The sequence below is a fragment of the Thunnus maccoyii genome, chromosome 5, assembly GCF_910596095.1.
Source record: "Thunnus maccoyii chromosome 5, fThuMac1.1, whole genome shotgun sequence".
Classification (NCBI taxonomy): Eukaryota; Metazoa; Chordata; class Actinopteri; order Scombriformes; family Scombridae; genus Thunnus; species Thunnus maccoyii.
The window spans coordinates 6,923,169-6,947,865 of NC_056537.1; the positions used below are offsets into that span (position 1 = coordinate 6,923,169).

General features: G+C 38.5%; 2 protein-coding genes across 2 annotated transcripts; one reads left to right on the forward strand and one right to left on the reverse strand.

The window, feature by feature from the left end:
• Positions 1–4,701: 4,701 nt before the first annotated feature.
• Positions 4,702–10,532, reverse strand: nts (neurotensin). The gene is made up of 4 exons (XM_042410954.1): positions 10,441–10,532; positions 9,316–9,377; positions 6,047–6,247; positions 4,702–5,065 (listed from the first exon to the last, which is right to left on the reverse strand). The coding sequence occupies exons 1-4, from the start codon at positions 10,499–10,501 to the stop codon at positions 4,922–4,924; spliced, it is 468 nt and encodes a 155-aa protein (XP_042266888.1). The 5' UTR covers positions 10,502–10,532; the 3' UTR covers positions 4,702–4,921.
• A 2,441-nt stretch (positions 10,533–12,973) lies between these two features.
• On the forward strand, positions 12,974–24,356 carry rassf9 (Ras association domain family member 9). Its single transcript, XM_042410951.1, has 2 exons — positions 12,974–13,212; positions 21,261–24,356. Exons 1-2 carry the CDS (start codon positions 13,166–13,168, stop codon positions 22,519–22,521), a joined length of 1,308 nt encoding a protein of 435 aa, XP_042266885.1. The 5' UTR covers positions 12,974–13,165; the 3' UTR covers positions 22,522–24,356.
• The last annotated feature ends 341 nt before the right edge of the window (positions 24,357–24,697 follow it).

The window sequence follows — 24,697 nt, forward strand, 5'->3', positions numbered from 1 at the left end:
CCATCATTCAGCAATACAATATTTCATATCACTCCTATGCTGATGACACACAGTTATATTTAACTGTTTCTGACAACAACCTTAGCTCGGTGAATGACTTCATCCAATGCATTGCAGACATCAAATATTGCATGGCTAAAAAAAATACTGCTAATTGAGGATAAAACAGACATTCTTGTTCTATGTCCCAAGGCTTTGAGGCACCAGATTCACTATTTTTTAACTCCCCTGTCAGTAAAAGCTTGCGAGCACGCCAAAAACTTGGGTGTAGTTTTGGAGGCTGATCTTAACTTCTAGAAGCACATATCTAATATCTCCAAGTCTGCCTTTTATCATCTCAAAAATATATCTAAAGTAATATTCTTCCTGTCACAGTCAGACTCTAAAAAGCTGGTTCATGTATTTATTTCTAATAGACTAGATTACTGTAATGCACTTTTTGCTGGACTGACAAAGCAGGTATTAAATAAACTCCAGTTCATTCAGAATGCTGCAGCCAGAGTATTAACTAAAACCAAAAGGTTTGAACACATCACTCCTATTTTATATTCTCTTCACTGGCTTTCAGTAAAACAAGGAATTGATTTTAAAATATTTCTTATTGTCTTTAAATCTATGAATGGCTTAGCTCCTTCCGATGTTGTTGACATGCTCATTGAGTATACACCAAACAGATTCCTTAGATCATCAAGCAAAGGTCTCCTCACCATACCTACAATAAATTCTAAATCAGCTTGTGGTGCCTTCAGGCATTATGGTCCTACTCTCTGGACTTCTCTACCACATGAACTAAGGTCTGCTACAACAGTGTCTTCTTTTAAAATTGGACTTCAAACATATCTTTATCATATTATTATATTATCTATCTGTAGATGGTTTTGTCATATCAGTGTGATTTGAGTTTAAGGTCTCACTGTGAAGACAAACTCAGTCCTTTCAGGAAATCTCTGAAACACATTTGCTGACCATTTGTTTCATTCACAACACACCAGTTAAACACGGACATGAATCATATTCCATGTCCTATTAGGCACAGAGGCAGGACCAAGTCAAGGTCTGTAGGACACCAAGAACAGCTGGACATCAGCTGTGAGACACACACTCTTTCACACACACACAAAACACAGAGCTGGAGCAGGTTGTTACCAAAATGTCTAAAAACACAAACTGCAAAAACACTCCGCCTGACATATTAGCAATGAAAAAAAAAATGCTTCAAAGTTTTCTCTGTGCATGGCTTGAGTAGTAAAAGCTGGGTAACGTCATCAAAATTACAACTACCAGCATGTTTCTCTCTGCCTCAGCTCAGTGAGGAACTTCATCCTGCAGAAACAAAAGGATGGAGTTTTGTACTAAACAGACTGTAACTTTGAAAAATACTAACTCAATTTAGCTAACTCAGACTGTTAAATCCTCACAGCCTATACAGTGTAGTCCTGTTCAAGGGAAATAGCTTCAAGGTCAGTATAGAGAGTAGGAACTGTTACAATGACCAAGACCTGTTTCCATATACATATTGGCACATCAGTATTGTATTAAGGCAGACCTGAAAAAAACCCAAACCTATCCTTTTATTTTAAGGTGTTTCACCAGCTTGCCTCCTAATCTTACAAAGTAAGAAAAAGGTAATGCATTAAACAACGACTGATTTGGAAATTATTTTAAGTGACAGTACTCTCTAGTATAGTAATCTGGTGTTTGTTTGCTGACTAATATATTTGCATAAGCTGTTATTGAGAGATGTAACTTCAGAGAGTAATTGCTTGTAAGCACATTGTGGCTGGACTTAGTTCAGATGGCTGTAGGCTGATCTCAGCATGAGTAAAATCCAGTTTTCGTGCCTGCTGATGTATCACTTAACACATCTTGACTAGTAGTTGACTGTAGCTTCATACTGTAGGTAGAACAAAAGAAGTTATTTGCAGCTAATCCTGTGGCAGCAATAGGCTTGTTAGATAAGTAGGCTGCAGGGAGAGATGAACACACACAGACATAATCAAAAGGATGTATTGTTTTAATTAAACACTGTCAAGTGTCTGCTGTGGGACCTTTCCTTAAAAATAAAGTAAACCATTCTACCCCACCTGACTACAGAACAGTGGTCAGATGCAACTGTGAACATGTGGAGTAAAACTGAATATAAAGCAGAATGCTGTTGGAAAAGAGACTCCATGTTTTTCCTGCAGCTAACTTTCTATGGAGAGACCAAATAAGCTGTTCAAAGCATGTTTCTCTGTGTGCTGCACTTCATCGAGGCTCTTTGGCTGTCAGGGTTAAGAGCCGAGTTTCAAAGACGGACACCAAGGCACTTTGATTTGCAGATGAAACTGCCATTTATTAAGGCCAAGACTCTCATTCCCCTCAGTCAAAGTCTGTTTTATCTGCTGAAGTCGAAGAGCCTCGGTGCCCTTTTGAAAAATGTTCAGCACAGCACATACTAATGAGAACGCACACTGACCCACTGTGTACTGTTTATATTTAAGATGAATCATGAAATTATTATTGCATCAGTTTCCACACACGACTGTACTTACAATAAATGGACCATGCTGACAGACTGCTATCTACTGGCTGGATATTTATTTTACTGATTTCTCAGGAAATTTTCTTTCTTTGCTTCATGGCATTATGAGATTGCTACAATATACGGCACAAAACATTTTTTCCAGCGTCTCTTTCGTAAAAAGATAAGAGGGAAGGAAGCAATGGCATCAATGGGAAATGTGGAAAAAAAAACTGGCAACAGAAAAAAGACTACCAAATGTCTGTTATGATACCACATTATAAAAATGATTTGAAAATAATATTTTAATTTTCTTATGAGTCTTATGCTTGATGTTCTCACTAATGACTGATTCTGAACACTTAAAGTAAAGTAAAGGACCAGTGTGTAAAATTTAGTGGCATCTAGCAGAGTGGACTTACCAGAATATAATATTCATAAGTATGTTTTAATTAGTGTATAGTCCCATGAAAATAAGAATTGTTGTGTTTTCGTTACTTTAGAATGAGCCCTTTATATCTACATAGGGAGCATGTCCTCTTCCACGGAGCCCGCCATGTTGCACTGTCATGTTTCTACAGAAGCCCAGAATGGACAAACCAAATACTTGCTCTAGAGAGGGACTTTTGTGTTTTTCATGAGTTTCGCAGCCACCGTAGGTTCCCTTGACATGCTTGGGTGTGAGGGTGAGGGGAGGGGTATTCAGTTATTGCAACCTGCAACCTCACTGCTAGATGCCACTAAATCTAACACACTGGTCCTTTAAGATAAATTTGATCCTTTCAGTTGAGAATTGATCTTCAGAGAATAAGTCTGGCTCTATTTTTTTTTTCATGTTGTCAACAAATCCCATTAAAAGACCAAAACCAATAATGTATTTGTCCCTCAATACTGTCTGAATATATATATTTTTAGCTAAATATGTCAGAACACAGAGTCTTATAGTCTTTGGCAAACATACTCAGAAAGGAGGAAATAGTGCATTTGTTGGGGACTATTTTCAGCTGCAGATTAATACATATTTGGTATAAAAGTGAGTGTGCGTGACTCACTGATGGTTTATTTGTGTGTTTTTGGACAACAACTGACTATGCGGAAAACTTCTTCGTAAATCAATTAATAGCAGGTTTTGGTCTTTTTTGTGGGATTTGTTGACTGTAGGAAAATACAGAATAGCTATATTCAGTGTTATCTCTTAAGAGCTTTTCATTGGGTTACATTTAAAGGAAAACCAACCCTTGCAATAGAAATTCATTTCGTCAGCATGTAACACAATCAACCAAATTTTTGTTCACACACCAATCAGAACCACATGATAGATAGATAACAGGGCTGTGGGTCGGTTCACCTTTTCTGGACCAATGGATCCACAAAGACCTAAAGGCAGAATAAATGTGATTTCTTTCTTTATGTACAAACTGTTTTTTTCCATTGGTTTATATTGGTAAATAAATGGAGATTATTTTACTGTATTCTTTGTTCTTTATCAGTTGCATATATTTTACAGTACATTTACTTTTTCACTCAATTTCAGTTTATTTTACTACAATACATTGAGGAAGTAGAAATTTTGAAAATGTATACATGTGTTGTGTCTTTATATCGTGTTCATCATGTAAAGAGGTTGTTCTGGGGGGAAAACCATAAGTGCCATTATTCATAGCAGTAACAGATTTTTACAGTAGTGTTTTGATTTGATCTCACCAGTGTGTATTTTGTATATTTTGTAGTGTTTGTGTATTTGATGGCTTTTGATGTGTGAAGGCAAAGTTTGGTCTAAATGTAAGATTACATGGTTTTGAGTGGAGAGTTTGGAAGTTTAAAGTTTGTGAAGATGAGTGTGCAGTTATGCATTTGTGTTTAGAGTTTTGGGAAATGGAGCATAATTTCAAGAAATGTGTCTTAGCAATCAAGAAAAACTGTAAGAAAAAAATATTATTGGAATAAAAAGGCTCCTCAGACCTCTGTAGAAATGAGAGTTGTTTGTTGTCTTCAAGTGGATAAGAAAGTGTAAAGAGGTGATTTTTAAAACAGGTCACAGAAGAGGTTAAGACAGTAAAGATCACCAAATCACACTGGTTTTGTATCATGAATCTTTTAATCATATCCTGAAACAAAATAGACTTAGTGTGCAGTGAAGAAATAGAGTAAATAAATATACTTTCTCAGAAATACACATTTTTCTTGATGCTCAGGATTTTATTGTCAGGACTCACACTTGAAAGGAGCAGATTACAGGCGGGCCTCGTGGTTGGACATAGCCTACAATCGAAGGGTCTGACTGGATTAAAAACAACAACGGGGAAAGAAAAAACATTGCAGCTACGAGAAGAGAGAGAGAAAAAAACACAATCACGTCTTCACTGAAAGTATACGGTCCGGTCCCCTAAAACGTCACCTCGGTCTCAGAGACGGTTGTCAGTAAATTGTACTTCGTTTTAAGATGTACGGCCTCCGGGACTTGGTGGTGTGCGCCACTTGCCTCTTCAGGATGTAAGGTGATTTTCGTTTCAGCGGAGCGTCACTGCTCTCCTCTAAATATTCTAGAGAGTTGTGGAGTAGCTGTTAGGAGCAGAGAGAGAGAGACACGGCAGCGGGTCAGTGTCACACAATGAGGAGGAAATGGCAGGCAAACACATGTTTTGTTGCTGAGTGGCAAGGTAATGGGGGGGCTACGCCGGTGTAGCTGTGATTAAACGAGTGCCTCTGCTCTGTGCTTTCATGCATAGCAAAACAGGTGCTAATCTGCAGTCACTGTGTTAAGATAATAAAAAAGCTGTTGTGTAAGGAGCTGAGAGTGAAAAGAAAATGATGGAGGGGAGGGAAGACAGAGGCGAGGAGGAGGGGTGAGAGAGAGAGAGAGAGAGACAGATTTAATGAGGTGTGTTTACTGAGAGAGAGAATGGATGGGCGGCTGTGTTGTGTGCGTGTGTGTGTGTGTGTGTGTGTGTGTGTGTGTGTGTGTGTGTGTGTGTGTGTTTCTTAAAAGTGAATGGGATTTTGATTCTGTACTGTGTGTGTGTGTGTGTTTATGTGAGCATATGTGTTTTCAGGACTTTATGTCAGTTAAAATTTACTGTTACTGTCTTATTTTTGCTTTTTGTTTTGCATTTTTGCAAAAATGCACTTTAGCATCTATGAATTACACCACAATTGCCACAATAGCCTCCAATTTTCAAAAGTTTTGTATGTTAGGTGAACAATTTAAGGTCAACAATTCAACCAGCTGACAGGAACTATTACCCCCTGAGGACTCTGACCTATGATGCTTGAATACATTTAACTTCTTATGTGATGGTCAATATAGATCTAACTAATGTCAATCATACACAATACACAATAATGCAACCTGAACATTGTCATGGATAACATAAGATTTACAAATTGACACACTTTTTTCCATTGAGATTCTCAAGTCATTTATATGATGGCAGCAAGGAAAAATCTAAGCATTACTGAATTGTAAATGAAGACTTTACAGCCACTTCCTTCACAAGTTTTTGTCTCTGAGTGTGTGTGTGTGTGTGTGTGCGTGTGTCTCACCCTCTCCTCCCGGCTCTGCAGTGCTCGGCAGATGTGTTGCAGGCTGTACAGCTCCTCCAGCAGCTGGATGCTCCCCTCCCTCAGCTCACCGCCCTCCTCCTCCTCGCCGCTCCACGCCTCCTGCTGCAGGCTGCTCACCATCCTACACAGGTTGGCCAGTGACACGCGCCAGTAGGGGGCACTCTGCTTATTCTGTTTCATCTGCAAAGACGGAGCAGTAGAGGGAGGAGGGGTCATGTCTAGATGGTGACCCTAGATTTTTGCAAAACTCTCGCGAGATTTGTAGACATTGTTCCTTCATTGTCATAATAAAAAATAATTATGTTGGTTAAAGTCTGGTTAGGTTTAGGCACAAAAAAGACTTTGTTAGGGTTAGGGAAACATCACGGTTTGGGTTAAAATGATCACTCTTGTGAGCTCTTTTGCAAATCTAGAATTACCATCCAGACACGACAGGGAGGAAGGGATCAGTTAGTTTGAGGATTAGGTTTCAAACTGAAGTCAGGAGGTGATTGGTTTTCCAAATTTAAAACTTGGCAATAAATTAGATCCTCATTGTGATTTAATTGAAGTTTCGATTAACATTGTGAACTGAGGTGAAGTGAAAATTGAGTTGAGCCCAGAAGGAAAAAATACCACAGTGGATAAACACATACAGCTGTTTAACAACCTGATGCCAAGAGCATGAAGAATTTCAGTAACATTTTACTTCCATTTCAAATGTTATACTCTACTATTGCATATTATTTTTTTGTTCGGTCATAAATGTGCCACTGTGACGAGATCCAGACAAAAATGAGGTGGACACAATGAAAAGAAAAACCTGTGCAATTGAATGCAATCTAACTCAGCAGCCCTGCTATAATCAGTTTACTTGTGTATCTTATTATCATGTTCAGTTGTGATTGTGACTCTGACTGTGATAGACATGTGCTAAAACTACTGTATAGTGATTTTGCAGTCAATGGTATTTTTGTATTGCATTGTATATAAATTGTTATTATTTTGTAATCAGTACAGATTGTGGAGATAGGTTTTAACTGACAATGTGTCCTCAAATTTTGATGTCTTTTGGTTTTTGTTTTTGTTTTCTGGACTCCCATTTCTAAATCTCACTCTTTATGGATGCTGAATATACACAACACACCACTTCATCTTTTAGATGTTTCTGTTTTGTCCATTAAAGTTTTAAATGTGTCCTTTCATAACTGAAATTATATATACAAGTGCAAAAGCTCACCCTGCCTTAACAAACTGTCTTTTTTTCACTGCAGTGTCCCGTGATGTAAATGCCATTTCTCAGGTTTTCAGCAAACCACAAGAATTGTGCCAATTTCCTTTTAAGAGTCACTGAGGATGCTGAATTTGAGTTATTTGATTGATGCAGATGAGACGTGTTAACACAGCAGGTAAGATATACTATATGTGCAATATTTCTTAAAAATTCTAAGGCTCTCGACGTCCAAAGTGATATTTCAGTCACATCTAACCTCATCTGGCTGCAGCCTGTTATGTTATAATATAGTTTGAGTGCTTTAAGATGGTGGAGGGCTTCTGTGCCTGCCGGCCGGTGATCATGCACACATTGCCTGAAAGACCTCTGGGTGTCACTGAGGATGATGGAGAGATTCAGAGGGTGAGAGAAAATTGTTGCCTCTAAGTTACTGTAAATGGTCACAAGTCCTCCAAGACTCACTTATGAGCAGCAGAGGAATACAGTCGCCTCTGATGTTGTAAATACAGGAACCATGTCAGATGCAGGTAACTTTTGTTTGCCAAGAGGGGGTAGACATGTAATAAAAGCTACGGAGACGAAAAACAGCACACAAGGGGCCAAACATACGTCACTACTGATATTTAGAATCATTAACACATTGAAGATTTCAGTGGTTTTCATTTAAATTAAGTAAGTGATTGGGGCCTGGTGTGGTTTTAATTGTGCTGAAAAGGTCACCTGGAGGATTGGTTTTTTACGGGGCTTCATCAGGATCTTCTCCCTTAATGCCAGTTAATCAATGACTTTAAGGACCAGGATGACGAATTTATGCAGGAGTCCAATATCCAAACAATCCCCAGTGGACCCATGTTATTAACAAATCGGCCTCATCTCTGTGACGATTGAATTTTCTGTCAGTGGCTAGCTCTGTAACTGCGCCGCCGACGTTTCAGCTGACACAACCAAGTTGAAACCGAGTCATATTTATGTTCTGCTCTGTTTCTTTAACATTTTGTGTAACATTGTAGGAATTTAGCTTTGCCTCCTTCTTACAAGCAACATAGCTCCAGCATCGCAAGAAACTCATGATACATGTAGTGGAGTGCAAGGGTCAATGCCAAAATGGTCAGACAAACAGATGAACCCTGGCTGTGGAATATTGTAATCATGTTCAGTAGTATCATAAGAGCCAGAGAAAAAAGAGAGTGGACGAGCAGATCAATCAATGTAGTCGTGTGTATGGTTAAGATAGAGAGCCGCACTGCACTTTCCAGCTTCTCAAACACTCTATCAGTCATCTGGCAAGTTATTATTACAATCATCACCCCTGAGCAACCTCCGAGCATCAGCAGCAATGAATCACATGGCTGATTTGTCACTGTCACGTCTGCGTACAAGCGCCAGGGTTATTTATCATACAGAGAGAGAGAGAGAGAGAGGTAAAAGATGTGTCATTATGATGCTGTCAGGTCCATCTGAATCCTATTAGGCTCGACCATCCGTCTCTTCGCGCCTCCAGTTCCACTTTCACCGAATTCATCCTTCAGCTTTGCTTGGCCTTGGGTACGCAGACCCAGATAAATGTGATAAAAATCCGAAAGTTACAACTGAATAACTTCCTTCAGCCTCAGCTCTGATTCTCAGTTCATCTCAGAGGACATGCTCACGTCTGTGGAAACTAGAGTGTATTGATTATATTCATTCCTTTCTGCGCATTTGAACCGAATAATAAAAAGATTTCAGTTCAGACTCAGTCCAAACATATAGTGGGAATACAAATGGAACTATTTGTTAACTCAAAGTGGAAGTGACAAAAAAAGAGTCTTATAATAAATTATTTATCTTCCACTCAGCATGAACACAACCAAAAGGTGAGGCTATGACTGAAGCATGGACCCAGATTTCATGAAAGAACACCTGGGCAGCCTGTGTGTGTGTGTGTGTGTGTGTGTGTGTGAGGGTGGTTGTAGGGTCACTAAATGACCGAGTGGGTTGCAGCTCTGTGGGCACCAAGTCTCTCATGTCACAGGTGCGAAAAGGGGGAGCACTTTACCTTAGAAGTGAAGAGACTGCTGAGTAGCTCCTCTTCTAGCGCTCGCTGCTCCTGGTCGACGTCTGGCGGTTAGAGAAGAGACAGAAATATAACCTTAAACCAAATCAAATCAGGAGTTAAATCAATCCTGAGCGATTGCTGCAGAAGAAATGTCAATTAGAAGTACTGAATGCTCTTTATCGATTTGTCTAATGTATCAGCTGGCATTCCAGACTCTTTCATCTTCTTTGTGAGCTGAAGTTAAGAGGAGTCAGCAGCATTTATATCTTAAGTATATGTGGAAACAGGCTAGACTGAGTGAAACTCAACCCATCCAATATGTTATTGATTTTTGTTAAGGTTGCAAATTATTTCTCTGCATGAGAGGATTCAAATTAGATAGATCCCAATTTTTCCATCTTACATGTTGGATCAAATTATTACTTGTAGGCCAGTTAAATATTCATAGGTTGAGACTCTTTGTAGCCTGGATTAAGTGAAATCATAAATAACTGTACTAAATTTGGGATTAATTCAACATATATGCATAAAAATAAATAAATTATATTTAAGATGTACCTTTTCCATAAAATATTAAAACAAAGCATCGTTACATTGGATCACTGAGGGAAACAGTTTATAGTAGTTTATAGGAACCTAAAAGAATCCTGAATCAATGAGTTACCATTTGTTTGGAAAGTAGGAAAAATAAACCGAATGAGGAAATGTGTTTTACTTGAAGAAATGAACTTCGGAGTTGTACAAAATTTTATATTAATATTTTGGACTAGAGAAGTTGAAATACAACCTTTAGACCCTGTAGCAATTATTTAATCTTTCACCCCAAACTCAGAACAGATAATTGTGATTTTAAAAAGAAGCTTTAAAGTGCTTATTTCAGTTTTAGGACAGCAATGTACCATCTAATTATTTCCATCATTAGTACATCATTGTACATTGTTAAATACTTGTTGCTGTAAACCACTTGTTGCTGAATGCAACAGGTGCAGCAGTTACATGAGAGGCAAATAGCCAAATAGACTTGTTTTCCTGCATGCATAAGCTCATAATGAGCATCTTCTCCCAATTATGTAACTACTATTGTTCTATAAAATGATGCATACATGTACAAAACCCACTGCTTACCTGTACAAAGTCCACCACATGTGAAACAGAGGAGTAGCATACATGCAAACTGTGCCTGCATCTTGATGAGAGAACACACGCAAAAAAAAGAAGATCCAACACTGAAGAATACACCTGAGGAGGAATCTAGTCCATAAGGTTAAGGGTCAGACACAGACAGCTAAAAGAGGCTTGAGAGGGAATATGTAGTGATGCTGATGCTTCCTCTTCTTCTTCTTCTTCCTCCTCTTCTCTTCCAGCTCCAAACAATGCTTCCCCTCCCTTGCAGTTTTGTGGTTGGATGTGAAGTGCAGTGGGCTCCATTCCCTCAGTATATAAGCACCAATGTGATGTCAGAGGATCAGTCCCCCCCTCGCCCCCCCTCACCCATTTTTTCCTCTCTTCATCTCCACCCCCACTTTATCACCCACTATCACAGCCCCCTCCATCCATTTAGATATCCATCCCTCTCTTCTTATGGTCTCTTCCCTCCTGTCACTGTGTCATCGTTTCATCAGACGTCACTTTGGCATCACAAGGCGAAAGGTTTTTGCGTCAAGGTTTGGGAGATTTGGTTATTTCACCCCATAGATACACACAGTCTGATGTTTGTGCACAGAGCAGGTCCACGTGTGTAAATTATGCTTTTGGATAATCTTTAAGAAAAGAACCTGAAAGGAACAATGAAGTTATACAGTACTAATGGATTAAGTTTAGACAAGAATGTGCTTTCAATTTGCTTGACTTTGAGCCTCCTATTTATTATTGATAACATCCTACATAAAATAATAAATAATAATACAATTTCCAGATATTAACTGTCTACTTACTGATATTACTGTCAGTATGGTTTCTTCCTCTAGACAATCACCTGTTGATCTGACAGGAGATATAATTGTCAAAAATGAGAGCTCTTCTTCTCCAAATAGTGACAAACTCAGACTAGTGACTAAACCTGCTGTACACTACCTGCCCATCACGTAAAGCAACCAGTTAAAGTTAGAGAGCCTGTGAACATTGTTTAAAAGAGGTAGATATGTTTCTCAGGAGTTGGTAAAGATCAAACCAGTGCTGAAAACAGAGTGAATATTGGACTTTATTTGTCCAGTGGACAGAAACCTGACTTCAAATCAATTAAACTGGGTTTAACAAAGCGCAAGTCAACAAAAGGAAAACAAGGAAATAACGTTCTTTCAATTCTAACTCAAACTCTAAAACATTTTATAATATAAAAGTTGAATTAAGCTTTTGTATTTTGTTACACAAATATTTAATTGTAATCATCATCATCATCATCTGTGACGTACTCTACTATGGAGTCCCACAGGGCTCAATTTTAGATCCTCTTCATTTATGTGATATTATTAAGATATATTATATTAAATTTTGATAAATTTGATAAATTTTTAGTTGAGCCTAAAAACAAACAAAGGATTTTGCAACATCCTTGTACAGTAATATCACATTATAGACTTTAAAGTTCATTATGTACTCCAAGGTTCAAGTGCTGTTTGGCCTCAGTATTAACACAATGAATCCGATAAATGTTCTGAAATTACATATTAACAGCTTTATTGCCAGCACACAATTTAGCCATTTTCTCAGCTGTTTATAAAATTACTGCTTTTTAGCTTTGTAGGGACATATTTATAATTAACTGATAGGACATTGAAGTTCAGATTTTAATTAGTTTAATCATAAACATCTCTAATTGTTTTTCATTTCTAAACACAAAACAAAATGAACCTGGCATCCCAACTAATATTTTTAAAAAGTGGCGGGTTATTTTTTTATAGACACCAGTGCATGTGTGTGGTTCACGATCACATGAAATGTACTTTTATTTAAAGCAATAAGTAAGTAATCATGTCGGTACCTCGCCAGAAGCCTTAGTGAGATACTTGTCCATACTTACAAACGTTAATTGGTCCCCACAGAAAATTATGTTCTTTTAATATACAGTAAATATCTCAGTTGGAGGCTTCAAAACTTGTGTTTTGCAAAAGCTATTTAAAGCATGAAAAACAGTCAGACTGGAGTTAAAGCAGGCTACATTCCTTTCATGTCTGAATTTCATCTTTGTCATTTGAATCCAGCAGCAAAGCAGAGAGCCAGTTACTAAACCCCAAGAGGATCATTTTTCCTCTGCATGTTCTGTACTACGATTCATTGAGACTGCAATCATATATTTGAGCTACTTTTGCCTCTTTGTTGTACTTTTAGATGCACTTTTTGTAGAGCAGCCTAATGAAACAAGTGTACAGTGTTTACTACATGTAATGACCAATACTCTGTGTAATATTTAGGAGCATGTGGTACTTATTTTAATAGGGTCTTTTTATGTTATTCATCTCTCTTTTTTGTAGGAACTGTCACATTTACTTTCTCATACTTCTGATCTTCAAATTACATCATTTTAAAATGTGCAAAATATTCATGAATTTTTTTTTTGCACATAATATTATAATATAAACTTGTTGGTACACTTTGAAGAGCATGTGGCGCATTCTGTGATGTAGTTTCACAGGTTGTTCCTGCAGGTGCAAGGGGGCAGAGTTTCACCATTAAATCAGAGTATAGTCTAGCAAACACCTCCCTCCGCTTTTCGGATGGGGCGGACAGAGTTTCAGTCGGGACAACTCTCAACTTTTCTGAAACACAAAACACAAATTGTCCGACGTCCAGCCATGCAGGGACTGTAACGCATTTCGGATTGCGGTTTGGTTTTTTTTTGCGCTCCTGTGTCATGGCTCCGTTTGGAAAGAACTTCCTGAAAGCTCGACTGAAAAACAGGTAATTTGATGAGAGATTACTTCACGGAAAACCAGCGTCTGTGTGTTGTATGTGAGTTTCCGAGAAATTGGAAAGCACTGTCTTGTGCTGTGGAGGAGGGAGACAAATTGCGCACAACGCAGGTTGCATCCATGATTGAACTGTGCAAGGAGTAAAATAGGCTAAATTGTCAATGCAGTTTTGTTTAAACATCCTTATTGAGCTGTCTAAATGTAATCAAAGTAAATATATAACTATAGCAACATAGTAACACTGCTGGACATAAAAAAATATACCTTAGAGTGAGACAGCAGCATCATTAACTACAATTAACAACCACAGAGCCATAATATAAACTTCCCACAGCAATATTAGGCTATAGGGCTTTTTGTTGTTGTTCTTTTTTCTGAGGATTGTTAATAACCATCTAACACACTTACAACAATGTAATGTTTTAAACCAACATCGACCAGCCTCAGCAAAACTAAGAGAGGTTATGTGTGAAAATGTATAACTGTCAATATTAGAAGTAGAGTAGTGAATTTGTTCATGGGGGAGGTGGCATAACTTTTAGCACATTTTTCATCCATATAGCTATATTTGAGAAAAAAATATGTCCTTGGATAGAGGCTCTCTCAGACCTGTGAAAGTGCACTGTACCGTACATCAATTTACAGGATCTCAGACCTTCTCCTGCTCTGTAATTACTACAAAGATGTTTTTTAGTGCATGTTTCATCTGGGACACCAGAGTCAAAGAACATTCTAACTCCACGTTGAAGGGGGATCCTGTCATCAACACTTGTATAATGTGCTTCAGCAATTTCACTAAGTGGCTAGCTTGGCCTTTTGATGTGCCTCTGGCTGCAGCTGGGATCCAGACACATGCTTTGAAAAGGTGGGAAAATTAGATTAACCAAGCCAAAAGCTATGCTCTGTTATTGATGCAGAAATTCTCTTTGGATTCTTGGCTGCAGACTTTTGTTGTGCAGAGTTGGTAAACAGAGTTTCTCTTTTAGAGTATCTAGGTCATGATCCAATCCTTCACAGGGTGCAGACAGGATTCATGTTGCCAAGACCAGGATCAGGGAAGGTTTTAATCATGGGTAATGAACTATTTTCATTAGCTTTACTTATTAAGAATCTCATTTACGACCCAACTCCACAGGAAAGGTTTGGATTAACTTCAGAAATAACACAGGCTTTTATACTAAATTACTCCAAAATATCTTTGACAGTGGCACCAGCAGAAGAATGGATGTATTTTCATATCACACTGATGAATTATCTTTGATAACTTCAAACAGTCTGACTGAAGCTGCCTCCAGTCGATGTCTTTTTTTTTCTTTTTCATGTTGTGTAGTAATTACCATTGTGGCACCTATAATTACCTCAAGTGTTTAGATCTGTAGAAATGTCAAATGCTTGATTTCAGAGAATGCTTTTCACTCGCGCTGAGGCATTGAGTTGGATGTTTGCCAAAGAAAAACAAGATGAAGCTGATGTGGAGTTGCAGTCAGTTGAAACATCAAAGCTTTCACTGACTTTTCAAATAAAAGTTTAATGTAGTGATGATTATAGCTGACAACATACATTGAATACATTGAGTACATTTACCATCAAAGAGCCACAGTGCGTCATCAGGGAGACCTGTGCGTCAAACTGGTGTCTTACAGTGAAACAGCACATGCAGACCGAAATGGTTGCCAGTCAGTGACATATGTGACCAAAGCAATGTAGTGACCACTTCCACTTAATCCTCCTCTTAGCCACAATGACAGCATTGTGCACAGGACCAATTAGTTTCTGGAACTGTTTGGTTAAGACAAATTAGCAGGCAACAGCAAAAGATAGATAATTGTGTTGAAAGTGAGTATTTATTTGCACTCAGAAAAGCTTTAGGTGGTGATTCATAGACCTGCTGGGGGGAGGGGGAGAAAAATAAGAGGGGTGGGTGGTTTCACAGAGGAAGGGAAGAGAGGGGAAGGGGTGTGTTGTGTCTGCTCACAGATGCCTATCAGAGTGGGAGTCATCCCAGAGATCAACGTATCCAGATAGAAAAGTGATGTTATTTCCTCACCAATCCCTCATCCTCTCTCAGATAAGAGCGAGAGGAAGCGTCTCCTGTCCAGCGATGTGTAGTTGCTCTACTTGATTCTCCATGCACCTTTTTTTCCATTATAAAAAACACTATGTATATTGTCCACATCTACTAAAATATTGTTTTTGTTATGAGGAAAAAGTTCAGTTTTGGTGATTTCTGTGTTTTTACTTGATCTTTGATGATCTTTGTTTTCATACTCTATGACAGATGGGGAAGATGAAACGTTTCCTAAATATGATTGTGTAAAACTTCATGGTGGTCTGTCTGGAAACAGAGCTGCTTTGATTGATTCAGGAAATGCCAATGCAAGGTTTTATTTGAGTTTTATGGCCCAATGTTGTTTTTTTTCTATATGGAAAACAATGCAAAGGTCATGTTTATAGAATCTGATGTGCAGTGTCCTACAGCAGACACTTAAACTTTCTTCATGCATAGTTTCCAGAGGGAATTATTTCTTCAGTAGAAAGTAGTTCTAATGAAAACTTTCAATGAGGTCTATGAATTATTGTGAGCAGTGTCTCTATTGCACCTCAGTCACTTTGGTCCAGATTGAAATATCTCAACAACTGTTTGATGTATTGCCATCAAATTTGGTACAAATGTTGATGGTGCCCACAGGATGAATTATAATGAGTCTGGTGATGACGTTTCTTATAGTGACACCAAGAGGTTGACATTTGTGAAATTAAAAAAACAACTATTGGAGGGATTGTCATGAAAACTGGTTCCCACCAGTCCACTTTGTGTTTAGTGCTAATTACTAGATATTACCATACTAACATGCTAAAGTACAGTAAGATAGTGAATATGCCAAACATCAGCATGTTAGCATTAGCATATAGCTCACTGCTGTGCCTAGTTCAACCTTATAGAGCCACTAGCATGACTGTAGACTTTTATTCAATGCTGTAGCAACACTAACAAATTCCCATATACCTCCATTGTATTGAGGTGGCAGCAGAAATCTTAAAGATGGATATCTTCAATTGTGGGCGTTAAAACCAAAATTATGTGCATGGTTACCACTAAAGTTAAATAGAAAAAGATGTTTTATGTATTTGGCTTTAACAGAGTCCCAATCAGGAATCATTTATAACTCACTACTAATACTACTTAACTTTTAGCTCATTACCTGTTGATTTCATTTCAGTTGATGCACTTTTTTCTTCAGTTATGAGAGCAAACCTATAATTTTATTACCACAACAGACTAATAACAATGTATTTGAAATTTTAATTCCATAGTACCAAAATCAGAACCTGTTGACAGCAGTGTCTACAGGATGTTTGATGATAGGTTATCCCAGCTTTGTTCCTACTGCTGGTAATACTGTATCATCAGCATCAGCTTATCATATCAATATTAATCTGAGAAAACATGCTGAGCTATAACTGAGGAGAGCTATAGCTTTGTCATTTGTTATGACTTAGTCAAACCACGAGCATGCTTTTTTTCTGTGGTAACTTGTAGCTTGCAAATTTATGACACCGAGGGAATTGTTAATATCCTCAAGGTTGTCATTATCAGCCGTGACACAGTGGTGGACCTGACAGTACTGCAGCGTAATCGTCCCACGCAGAAACTCGTGCTGAAAATTCCTATAATTTAAATGTGGTTTTCTCCAACATGTCTAATGTCTCTCTGGGTATCTCAGCTTTTAAGTTCAAGCTGAGGTCAAGTGGGACTGCTCAGGTTTCTTGTGTTCAGTCAAGTGTGAAATGTTGAAGTCTAACCCATCCTGTGTTATTCATTGCACAGCATCCATCCTAAACCATGACAAGAACTTGATATTTTAATATTTCTATTAAGCTATATCATCACACATCCTAAGTCCATTGGCATTTTTCCAGTGACCTATGGGGGTACCCTCATTTATTGCGTCTGGAACTACAGCTTAATCCCAACCTATGAATATGAAATGGCACCCAAAGTGACAGCCCTTATGAGTGTATTAGCTGCGATGCAATCAGCCCAATGGCGCGTGCAGTATTTATGTTTGTCCTGGCTGGGAGTTGACTCGAGGGTTTAGGGGGGTTTTGGCACTTCTAGAGACTGATACCATTAGTCTCATCAAATGTTTGTCCTCAGAAAATAATAAAAAATTCCCCCAGTTCAGTGTGAGGCTCCAGTGATGGTTTTGTACTCATAAGGAATTTGATATTGAACCTACAATCACTCAAAATACAACAGATTGGACTTTTTGTTATACAGCAAGCAGCAACCACCAAAACTGAGTGATGAAGCCATGTGGACGTGCGTTAAACTGCACCCAGAAAACTTAGACTCTATTGGTGGCATTTATGGGAATTAAGGACACTTTCAGCCATAGAGACAAGTGTGCTTTTGGTTGTCTTTGCTTTACTAACAGGTGTCTCAGCCCATCACAGTCAGGTATGGATGTTGCCTATAGGTGCAACCAGGCCTTAATATCAGTTTTCCAGAAAATTCTTAAATAAGTTTTCAAGCACTTTAGTATTACATTTCCATAAAGTTGGGGGACTCACAAGAAACAGATTTTACAAAAGGAATGGTCAAAATGGAAGCAGCGGAGGCTGAGTCATGCCCCATAAACCCTGGGTACTACATTTCCCATAATGCAACTCAATGACATTGGCATCCCCATGAGATCCCTTCTTTAAAATGGCCACTTTCTCAAGCCTTTCTGGAGCCAGTCAGGATGACACATCACTCTATTATAAAACTACCAACCATTAAAATCCAGTTGTATTCATAAGAGATTAAATATTACTAATGTGTCATATATTTGTCAGCGCCTCAGTGGAATTGAAAACGGACCATGGTGACCAGTATGGAATCCATTTTTTCCCCTTCCTCCCTCTGTCCATTGAACTGTGGTGGCAGGATGTAGTCTGACCATTGGTGATTGTGGCTCAGGACAAATACAGGTGTTTCCCCAGCTTGCTTTACCCTCTTCCTGCACAGCTGAGGGTTTGGGTCACCCCTCTGAAATACCCAATTGTCTAGAGAGCGTGTTTATTCACCTGTATGTTCAGATAGAACCACAGCTACATGTTTAGGCAGGCCAGTGTTAGTAGGAAATATTTTACTTCATGAAATATTGAATGTTTATTATAGTTCTCCCTTCATCCTTCTATTCATTACATTGTAGTATAAACAGCAGTACCCAACCCTTACTGGCATGTGCCAACTTGAAACAAAGATTTATTTAGTTGTGACCAAACCTCATTGGTTACATATATCCATGAACTATGAACAGTTTCACCAAAAAGTCAGCTTGTTTAATTTATTTAGGAGGTAAAACTATCCCTTAATCCACATGAAAAGGGCAGATATTAGAGAAAAGTTACATTTTCTGCTTTTTTATCCTGTTAATCATCTTGTGACCTCTTAAGGGGTTCTTAACCCAGTTTGGGATTCACTGCAATATACAGTAATACCACAAACATTTGAAAATGATCATAGTTTAATTGTGTTTTCATTTCTGACACAACAAATACTGAAAATTCTATGCAACACAAAGCTGTTATGTGATTCAGTCCAGTTGTATTAGATTGCGTTATATGATTCAGGTGTTGTCTCTACTGTGTCCACCCACTGTTTTTTTCCCATGCTGTAACATCGCATTTGTGGGGTTTCCTGAGTAGGTGGTGTTTGGAAATTCTGAGGTCAAAGTCGTCATGGTTGTTGTCTATGAATGTCAAAGGCGTGCTGGATTTGTTTGGCCTGTGCATAACTCAGGTATTTGCTTTGCCCCGCTTGTCTCGAAGGGTCTACATAACCATTAACCAGCTTCTTGCATTGTTGCATACGTATCGCATTCCTGAGGCCTTATTCACCGCCAGTTTACACAGTGCTCCGGTTGTGTGTTTTCATGCCATGTGGGAACCAAAACACAGTGGTATCGTTTTGTAAAATCAGCAAACTGTGAGATAATGCAGCATTTAAGTTCTCCCCTTTGAATAATACTAAGTATATCTCACTTACTTGTGTTGGCGTGCAGGCGGGTAGTATCTGTATCATCTTCAGAGGATGTGTATTTTTGTCCACCTCCCTCGTGACAATCAGTGGTTAATGTGGGCTGCAGTCAGCCAAGGTTATCTCCTCAGATAAAGACACAGCAACTACAAGATGCAAGGTTCAGGTCTGAATCCATTACTGCATACCAAGGCAAGAAACAACAGTTTATAGCCAGGGTGAACACCTATAGTATTTGATTTGAATCTCAAAGTTTGTTTCATTTTTTTTCCTTGTGAATATACAGTAGATAAGGCTTTTGTGCACTAATCCTTGAATGCAGCTCTATCTTTATTTTGAACTGAAATACAAACTCAAAAATGCTTAAAGGCAAAATCCTTTCAAAAACGTATCAGTTAAACACAGTTTTGGCCTTTTGTTTTCTGTCAGCTTATGTCAGATAATGTGAAATAGTCTCTTGCTGAGCTACAACTAAACTTCCTCAGTAATGTAATCAGAGTTTGCTATCTGAAATCAGTTTTGTGAACATACTGTAGATGTATTTGACATTAAACAGGATTACAAACACATTATTCTGATTTATTACTGTTAATGTTTGATGAAGTATTACCTGTTTGCTTGTAAAACCATAGACCAGCATTCCTTCAACCCGCAGTCAGTCTGCAGTTCAGTGTTAGAGGAGGAGCTCCAGTTTTTGTCTCCTAATATATATTATATGAATAATTGTTCTCTGGTTTCTTAAAGATTGGACTGTCTATAATTACAGGGGTATTATATGTCATTTTTGCTTTCAGAGCAGGCTTTTGCTTTAACTATGAGTAACTCACTGAGACAGAAACTTGGCAGTTAGCTACAGTACATCAGAGTTAACCTAATTAATCACATGAATTGCAGCATATTCCTAACATGTTATCTTTCATATATATAATAACATGATACATCATTCTTTATGTTGAAATCAAATCGAAATGTCTGGAAATGTTATCTCCTTATTTGATCACTTGTTCATGTTGTGGATGTCTGCATTGCCGGTGCCTATCATTTAATGACTGGATATTAGGTCATGGATATTACCGGTGGTCCATTAAGCATGTAAAAAATGGATATCATCAGCCCATCAGAGGTCAATTTTTGAACAAGTTTTACAGTCCAGACGAAAAGGTAATGAGGGCCTCGGGGTTAAATAGCTCAGAACCGAACCATTAAGTGATCATCTCTGATGAGTAAGACGATGAGTAACAGTCTAATAGGATCAAGCCAGGGAGCACAAATGAGAGAATGTAGTTTTCTGCTCATTGACCTAATGGAAAGCCGTCAAAGTAGGATCTATTTAAGAAAAAAATACTACATAGAATAGTAAATGGACTTAAAAAGCATGACTGGGAGAGTGACAATTGCTGCTGTAACGAAGCTTGTTAAGCATTTGAGCATAACTTTTTGTAAACATGGTTTACTAAACTAAACATTGACCAGATATTATACTTTATGGTTACCAATTTTCAAAGATTTCCTGTTTTCTTATGGCCCAGAGTAATCTCAACATCCCTGGCTCAAGTCTGGCCGGCGACCTGCCAAAGAGGCCTGTCATTACAAACTTTTGCTCTGCAGCCAAACATTGTTGAAATCCACAGAACATTATTTTGAGTTTAAGTTTCTAATGGAGATCCAAAAGTTTCCAAAGATACCAAACAAATGTAAATAAATGTAATGTGAATAAAATGATGTACAAGACATGTAGAATTTTCATTTGATGGAACGGTGAAAGCATTCAAATAAAATATTTAATGCTAACATGCTTAAAATATATTTAAATATTTCACTCTCTAAACATCAAACAGCATAAGCTGATATGGAATATTCAGTATATGATACTGTCAGACAGTGTGGAGTAAGATGATTTTTCTCAACAATAAAACTACCTAAAGGGAAACAAAAGTCAGAAACTGGATTAATACTTCCAAACATTTCATTCCAAACAACCAATAGCTTTGTTTTTGTCTCTTTCTTAGGACCAAAGATGCTGAGACCATACCAGGAAAAGAGATTCAGGTTACTGTCTGCAACGAGGAGAAGGTTGTCTGCGGAGTAACGAAGCACACAACATGTGTAGATATGATTCAGGCTTTATTGGAGGATCACAAGTCAATCCCAGAGAGCAAGCGGCTCCTGCACGGAGAACCCAAAGACTTCTGTCTGGTCGAGCGGTGGAAGGGTTTTGAAAGAGCTTTGCCTCCTCTCACCAGAATTTTGAGGCTCTGGTACGCTTGGGGTGACCAGAGACCCTTCATCCAGTTCATTCTAGTGAAAACCAGTGATTTTGTGCCTCAGCCTGCTAAGAAGGGTGGAAAGTCCAAGGGCACCAAGCCAAAGCGATGGGAACACGGTCGCAATCAGTATCCCCAGTCTCTGCCAGTGGAGAGGCAAAAGCGCATGGTGAAGAAAGCTTTCCGAAAGCTGGAGAAAATTCACAAGGAGAGCAAGTGCTCCCCTGGCACTGAGGAGATCGATCGGATGGTGCAGATGATTCTGAATCAGGACCACACAATCCGGGAACAGATTCAGCGAATGAGGGAGCTGGATTTGGAAATCGAGCAGTTTGAGGTGCAAATGCAGAGAGAAGCAGAGTCTGAGAGTTTACTGGCTCAGGCCTGTGGACTGAGTTTGGATGTGGACAATGCGGAGCAGCTGCAGGAGTACCTGTACACCAGCGATGGAGTTGAACAGCTGGAGCTGCAGGTTCAGAGGCACCATGAGCTCATCCTCCAGCTATCTCAGGATATTGATACTGAGCTGAGGAGGGCCAACTTCCCACTGAGCCAAGAGGACAGTGAACAGGAAGGAGCTGTGGCTGCTTCCTGGATCCCCTCCGAGACAGATGAGTTGTTCTACACTGCGGAACTCGAGAGGATGCAGACTGAACTGCAACACAGCCTTATCACCGGTGTGTCCCTTCACAACCAAGCTGCAGAAATAGACAAGCAGCTGAAGTACTATGACGCTACCTTGGTCTCCAAGGACCAAGAATGCTGGCAGCTGGCTGCTCATCTTAGTTCACTGCAAATCGGGGACGGCACAGAGGAGAAGTCCAGTCCTGTCCCTCTACAAAGTGAGACTCAGTGCAGCGTCTCACAGACAGTGAAACTCAAACACAGCCTGTCCCCTCTAGACATTACAGACACAGACTCAGACACTGGGATTAGCTCCACACACAGTCAGGATTCGCTGTCACCCTGTCTCGACTTCCCTCCCCCACTGGACACAGACGTTTGAACAGCCCAGTTGATCCTGCAATTTAATGTCCTGTAGGCACTAGTCCCAGTTTGTGCCTTGCCAATCATGTATTATCATTATATTTGAGTCCCAGAGCTAAACATTAGTTTTTCTGAAAGATAAATCCCAGATTAACAAAAAAGGTCATTTAAAGGTAACTTTTGAAGTCATTTCCAAAATGTTTTCAAAAACAAAAGATGGTAGCCGGAAGTAAAATACCTACTTCCTCGATTTGTAAGATGTGAACCAAAATTAATTTAATGCCAGGTGTATTTATTTTTTCATTCATCATGTGTTTCTTGTTAAGTATATTTTTCTTGTGTCATAAAAAAAAGGAGCAAGGAGATACATCGCTTCCTGCTAAAATGTTATTGCTTTTTTATTAGGAAATAGAATTGCAACTTGCGAAACAGGTTTAAAATCATTATTGCGCAGTTAACAAGATGTTTTTTATCTAGATGAAAAGAGCGAAAAGAAGATGGTCATTTATCAGAAATACAAATGTTCAAGATTAAAATGTAATAACACATGTGAGGCACAAACTGGAGCTACTGTATATATGCGCCACCTACAGTCCAACCAGTCCGTTCTTATTCCCAGGGCATCGAATACCGCCATTTTGTCACGCCCCTTGGTGTCTGATACCTTCGTACAAGGTGCCCTTTAGCGTCGTTTCTCAACATTGAGGGTAGTCCAGTAAACTTCTGTAGAACTCCCACAACGTCTGAAATAGACACCATGATACTGATAGTTAGGTGGCAAAAAGTGGACCTTGCTGCAGGAGACCACTGTTTGCTTCCTGTTTCCAACCGTGAGTTTCATGTTTCCATCACCACGTGTTGGGACAGTGTTTTTAAAACCTGGTGTTTACTGTTGCCATGACAATGACGGTGGCCCAACTTTAAGGATGTAACTTTAACCCACACCATATTTCAAGTGATCATGTTAATCCAAACCATGATCTTTCCTTAAACCTAACCAGACCTTAACCACAGCGTTGTCACACCGCTTTATTTTTTCCACAGTGATTTGTAACGGTTGGCGCAGGCACGAAAGATACACAATCTGCCGTGATGCTACACATTGACAAATGAAGCTAAAGAGCATCCAGTGTGTTAAAAAGTGACACCAAAGGGTCCTGACCAAGCATGTCGGTATGTCACGAGTTGGGATGAGAACGTGTTGGTCCATCACTGTTCATGGCGGCTGGGTTTTCCCTCTTAAGTGTAAATTTAAGCCACCAATAAAGAAGCAAAGACTACTTCCTGAGCACAAACAAAGGTGTACCTTAGTAACTTAAAAAAAGCGCTTTTTGGTTGATTTCTGTCACATGCCCATTATTTTAGATAATGGTGAATGTATGCTTCTTGCTGTTTTTAAAGTTTCTCAAGCTATTTATGAAGCTGCACTTATTTGTACACACTTAAGTCAATTAACAATGTTTTATATTAAAACAAACAGCTAACTGTTTTGGATGTAGAATTTAAGATTTGTTAAAAAAAAGTTCTCTCAACTATACTGTAAATATGCTTCTGCAACTACTGTAAATGACTTTTCCAATGATACATGTACAATTTGATGAAAAACAATTGAGAGAAAAACTTATTTATTTATCATGTAATTATAATTTACAGATCAGATTTTTTTTTATTATAACAATTTCCCCTCTGAGGCAATAAACATATGCCACATACTGTATGTAATCAAACACATCACATTCAGGATGAAGAGAGCACAAGTATTTGGACTATATGTGAGGTCACCATGCTTAAAAACACAAGTTATAATAAAGGTCAATGTACATTTTAACTTTCATAATAAACACTAATACTGAAAATGTCACAAGAATTGATGCTTTTAGTCTTTTTTTCAGGTTGCTTAAGTTGAACTTTGTCATTCATCTCTACATGTTTACAGGTGCATTATAATTTTATTTTGCCATGATGCAAAAGAAATATGGAAGTCATGAGTTCACAGCCAGTTTTTATTTTGACTAGTTTTTTTCTTTAAAATACTATTAATGAGATAGTAGCCTATACATATTTTCAGAATATAATTATGAAAGTGTTTCTCATAATTGTGACTAAGAATTTGAAACTCAAGAACAATTTAAAAAACTTAGGAGGACTTTTTTTTTTTTGGAAGTGACACAAATGGGCTTCCAGACAAACTCATA

Excerpts from the sequence above, each read along its gene's own strand:
- nts (XM_042410954.1), bottom strand. The coding sequence starts at position 10,501 with ATGCAGGCACAGTTTGCATGTATGCTACTCCTCTGTTTCACATGTGGT. Across the intron at positions 6,248-9,315 it reads GCAGTCTCTTCACTTCTAAG|ATGAAACAGAATAAGCAGAG; the intron begins GTAAAGTGCTCC and ends CCGTCTTTGCAG. Across the intron at positions 5,066-6,046 it reads TGCAGAGCCGGGAGGAGAGG|CTACTCCACAACTCTCTAGA; the intron begins GTGAGACACACG and ends TGCTCCTAACAG.
- rassf9 (XM_042410951.1), top strand. The coding sequence starts at position 13,166 with ATGGCTCCGTTTGGAAAGAACTTCCTGAAAGCTCGACTGAAAAACAG. Across the intron at positions 13,213-21,260 it reads AAAGCTCGACTGAAAAACAG|GACCAAAGATGCTGAGACCA; the intron begins GTAATTTGATGA and ends TCTCTTTCTTAG.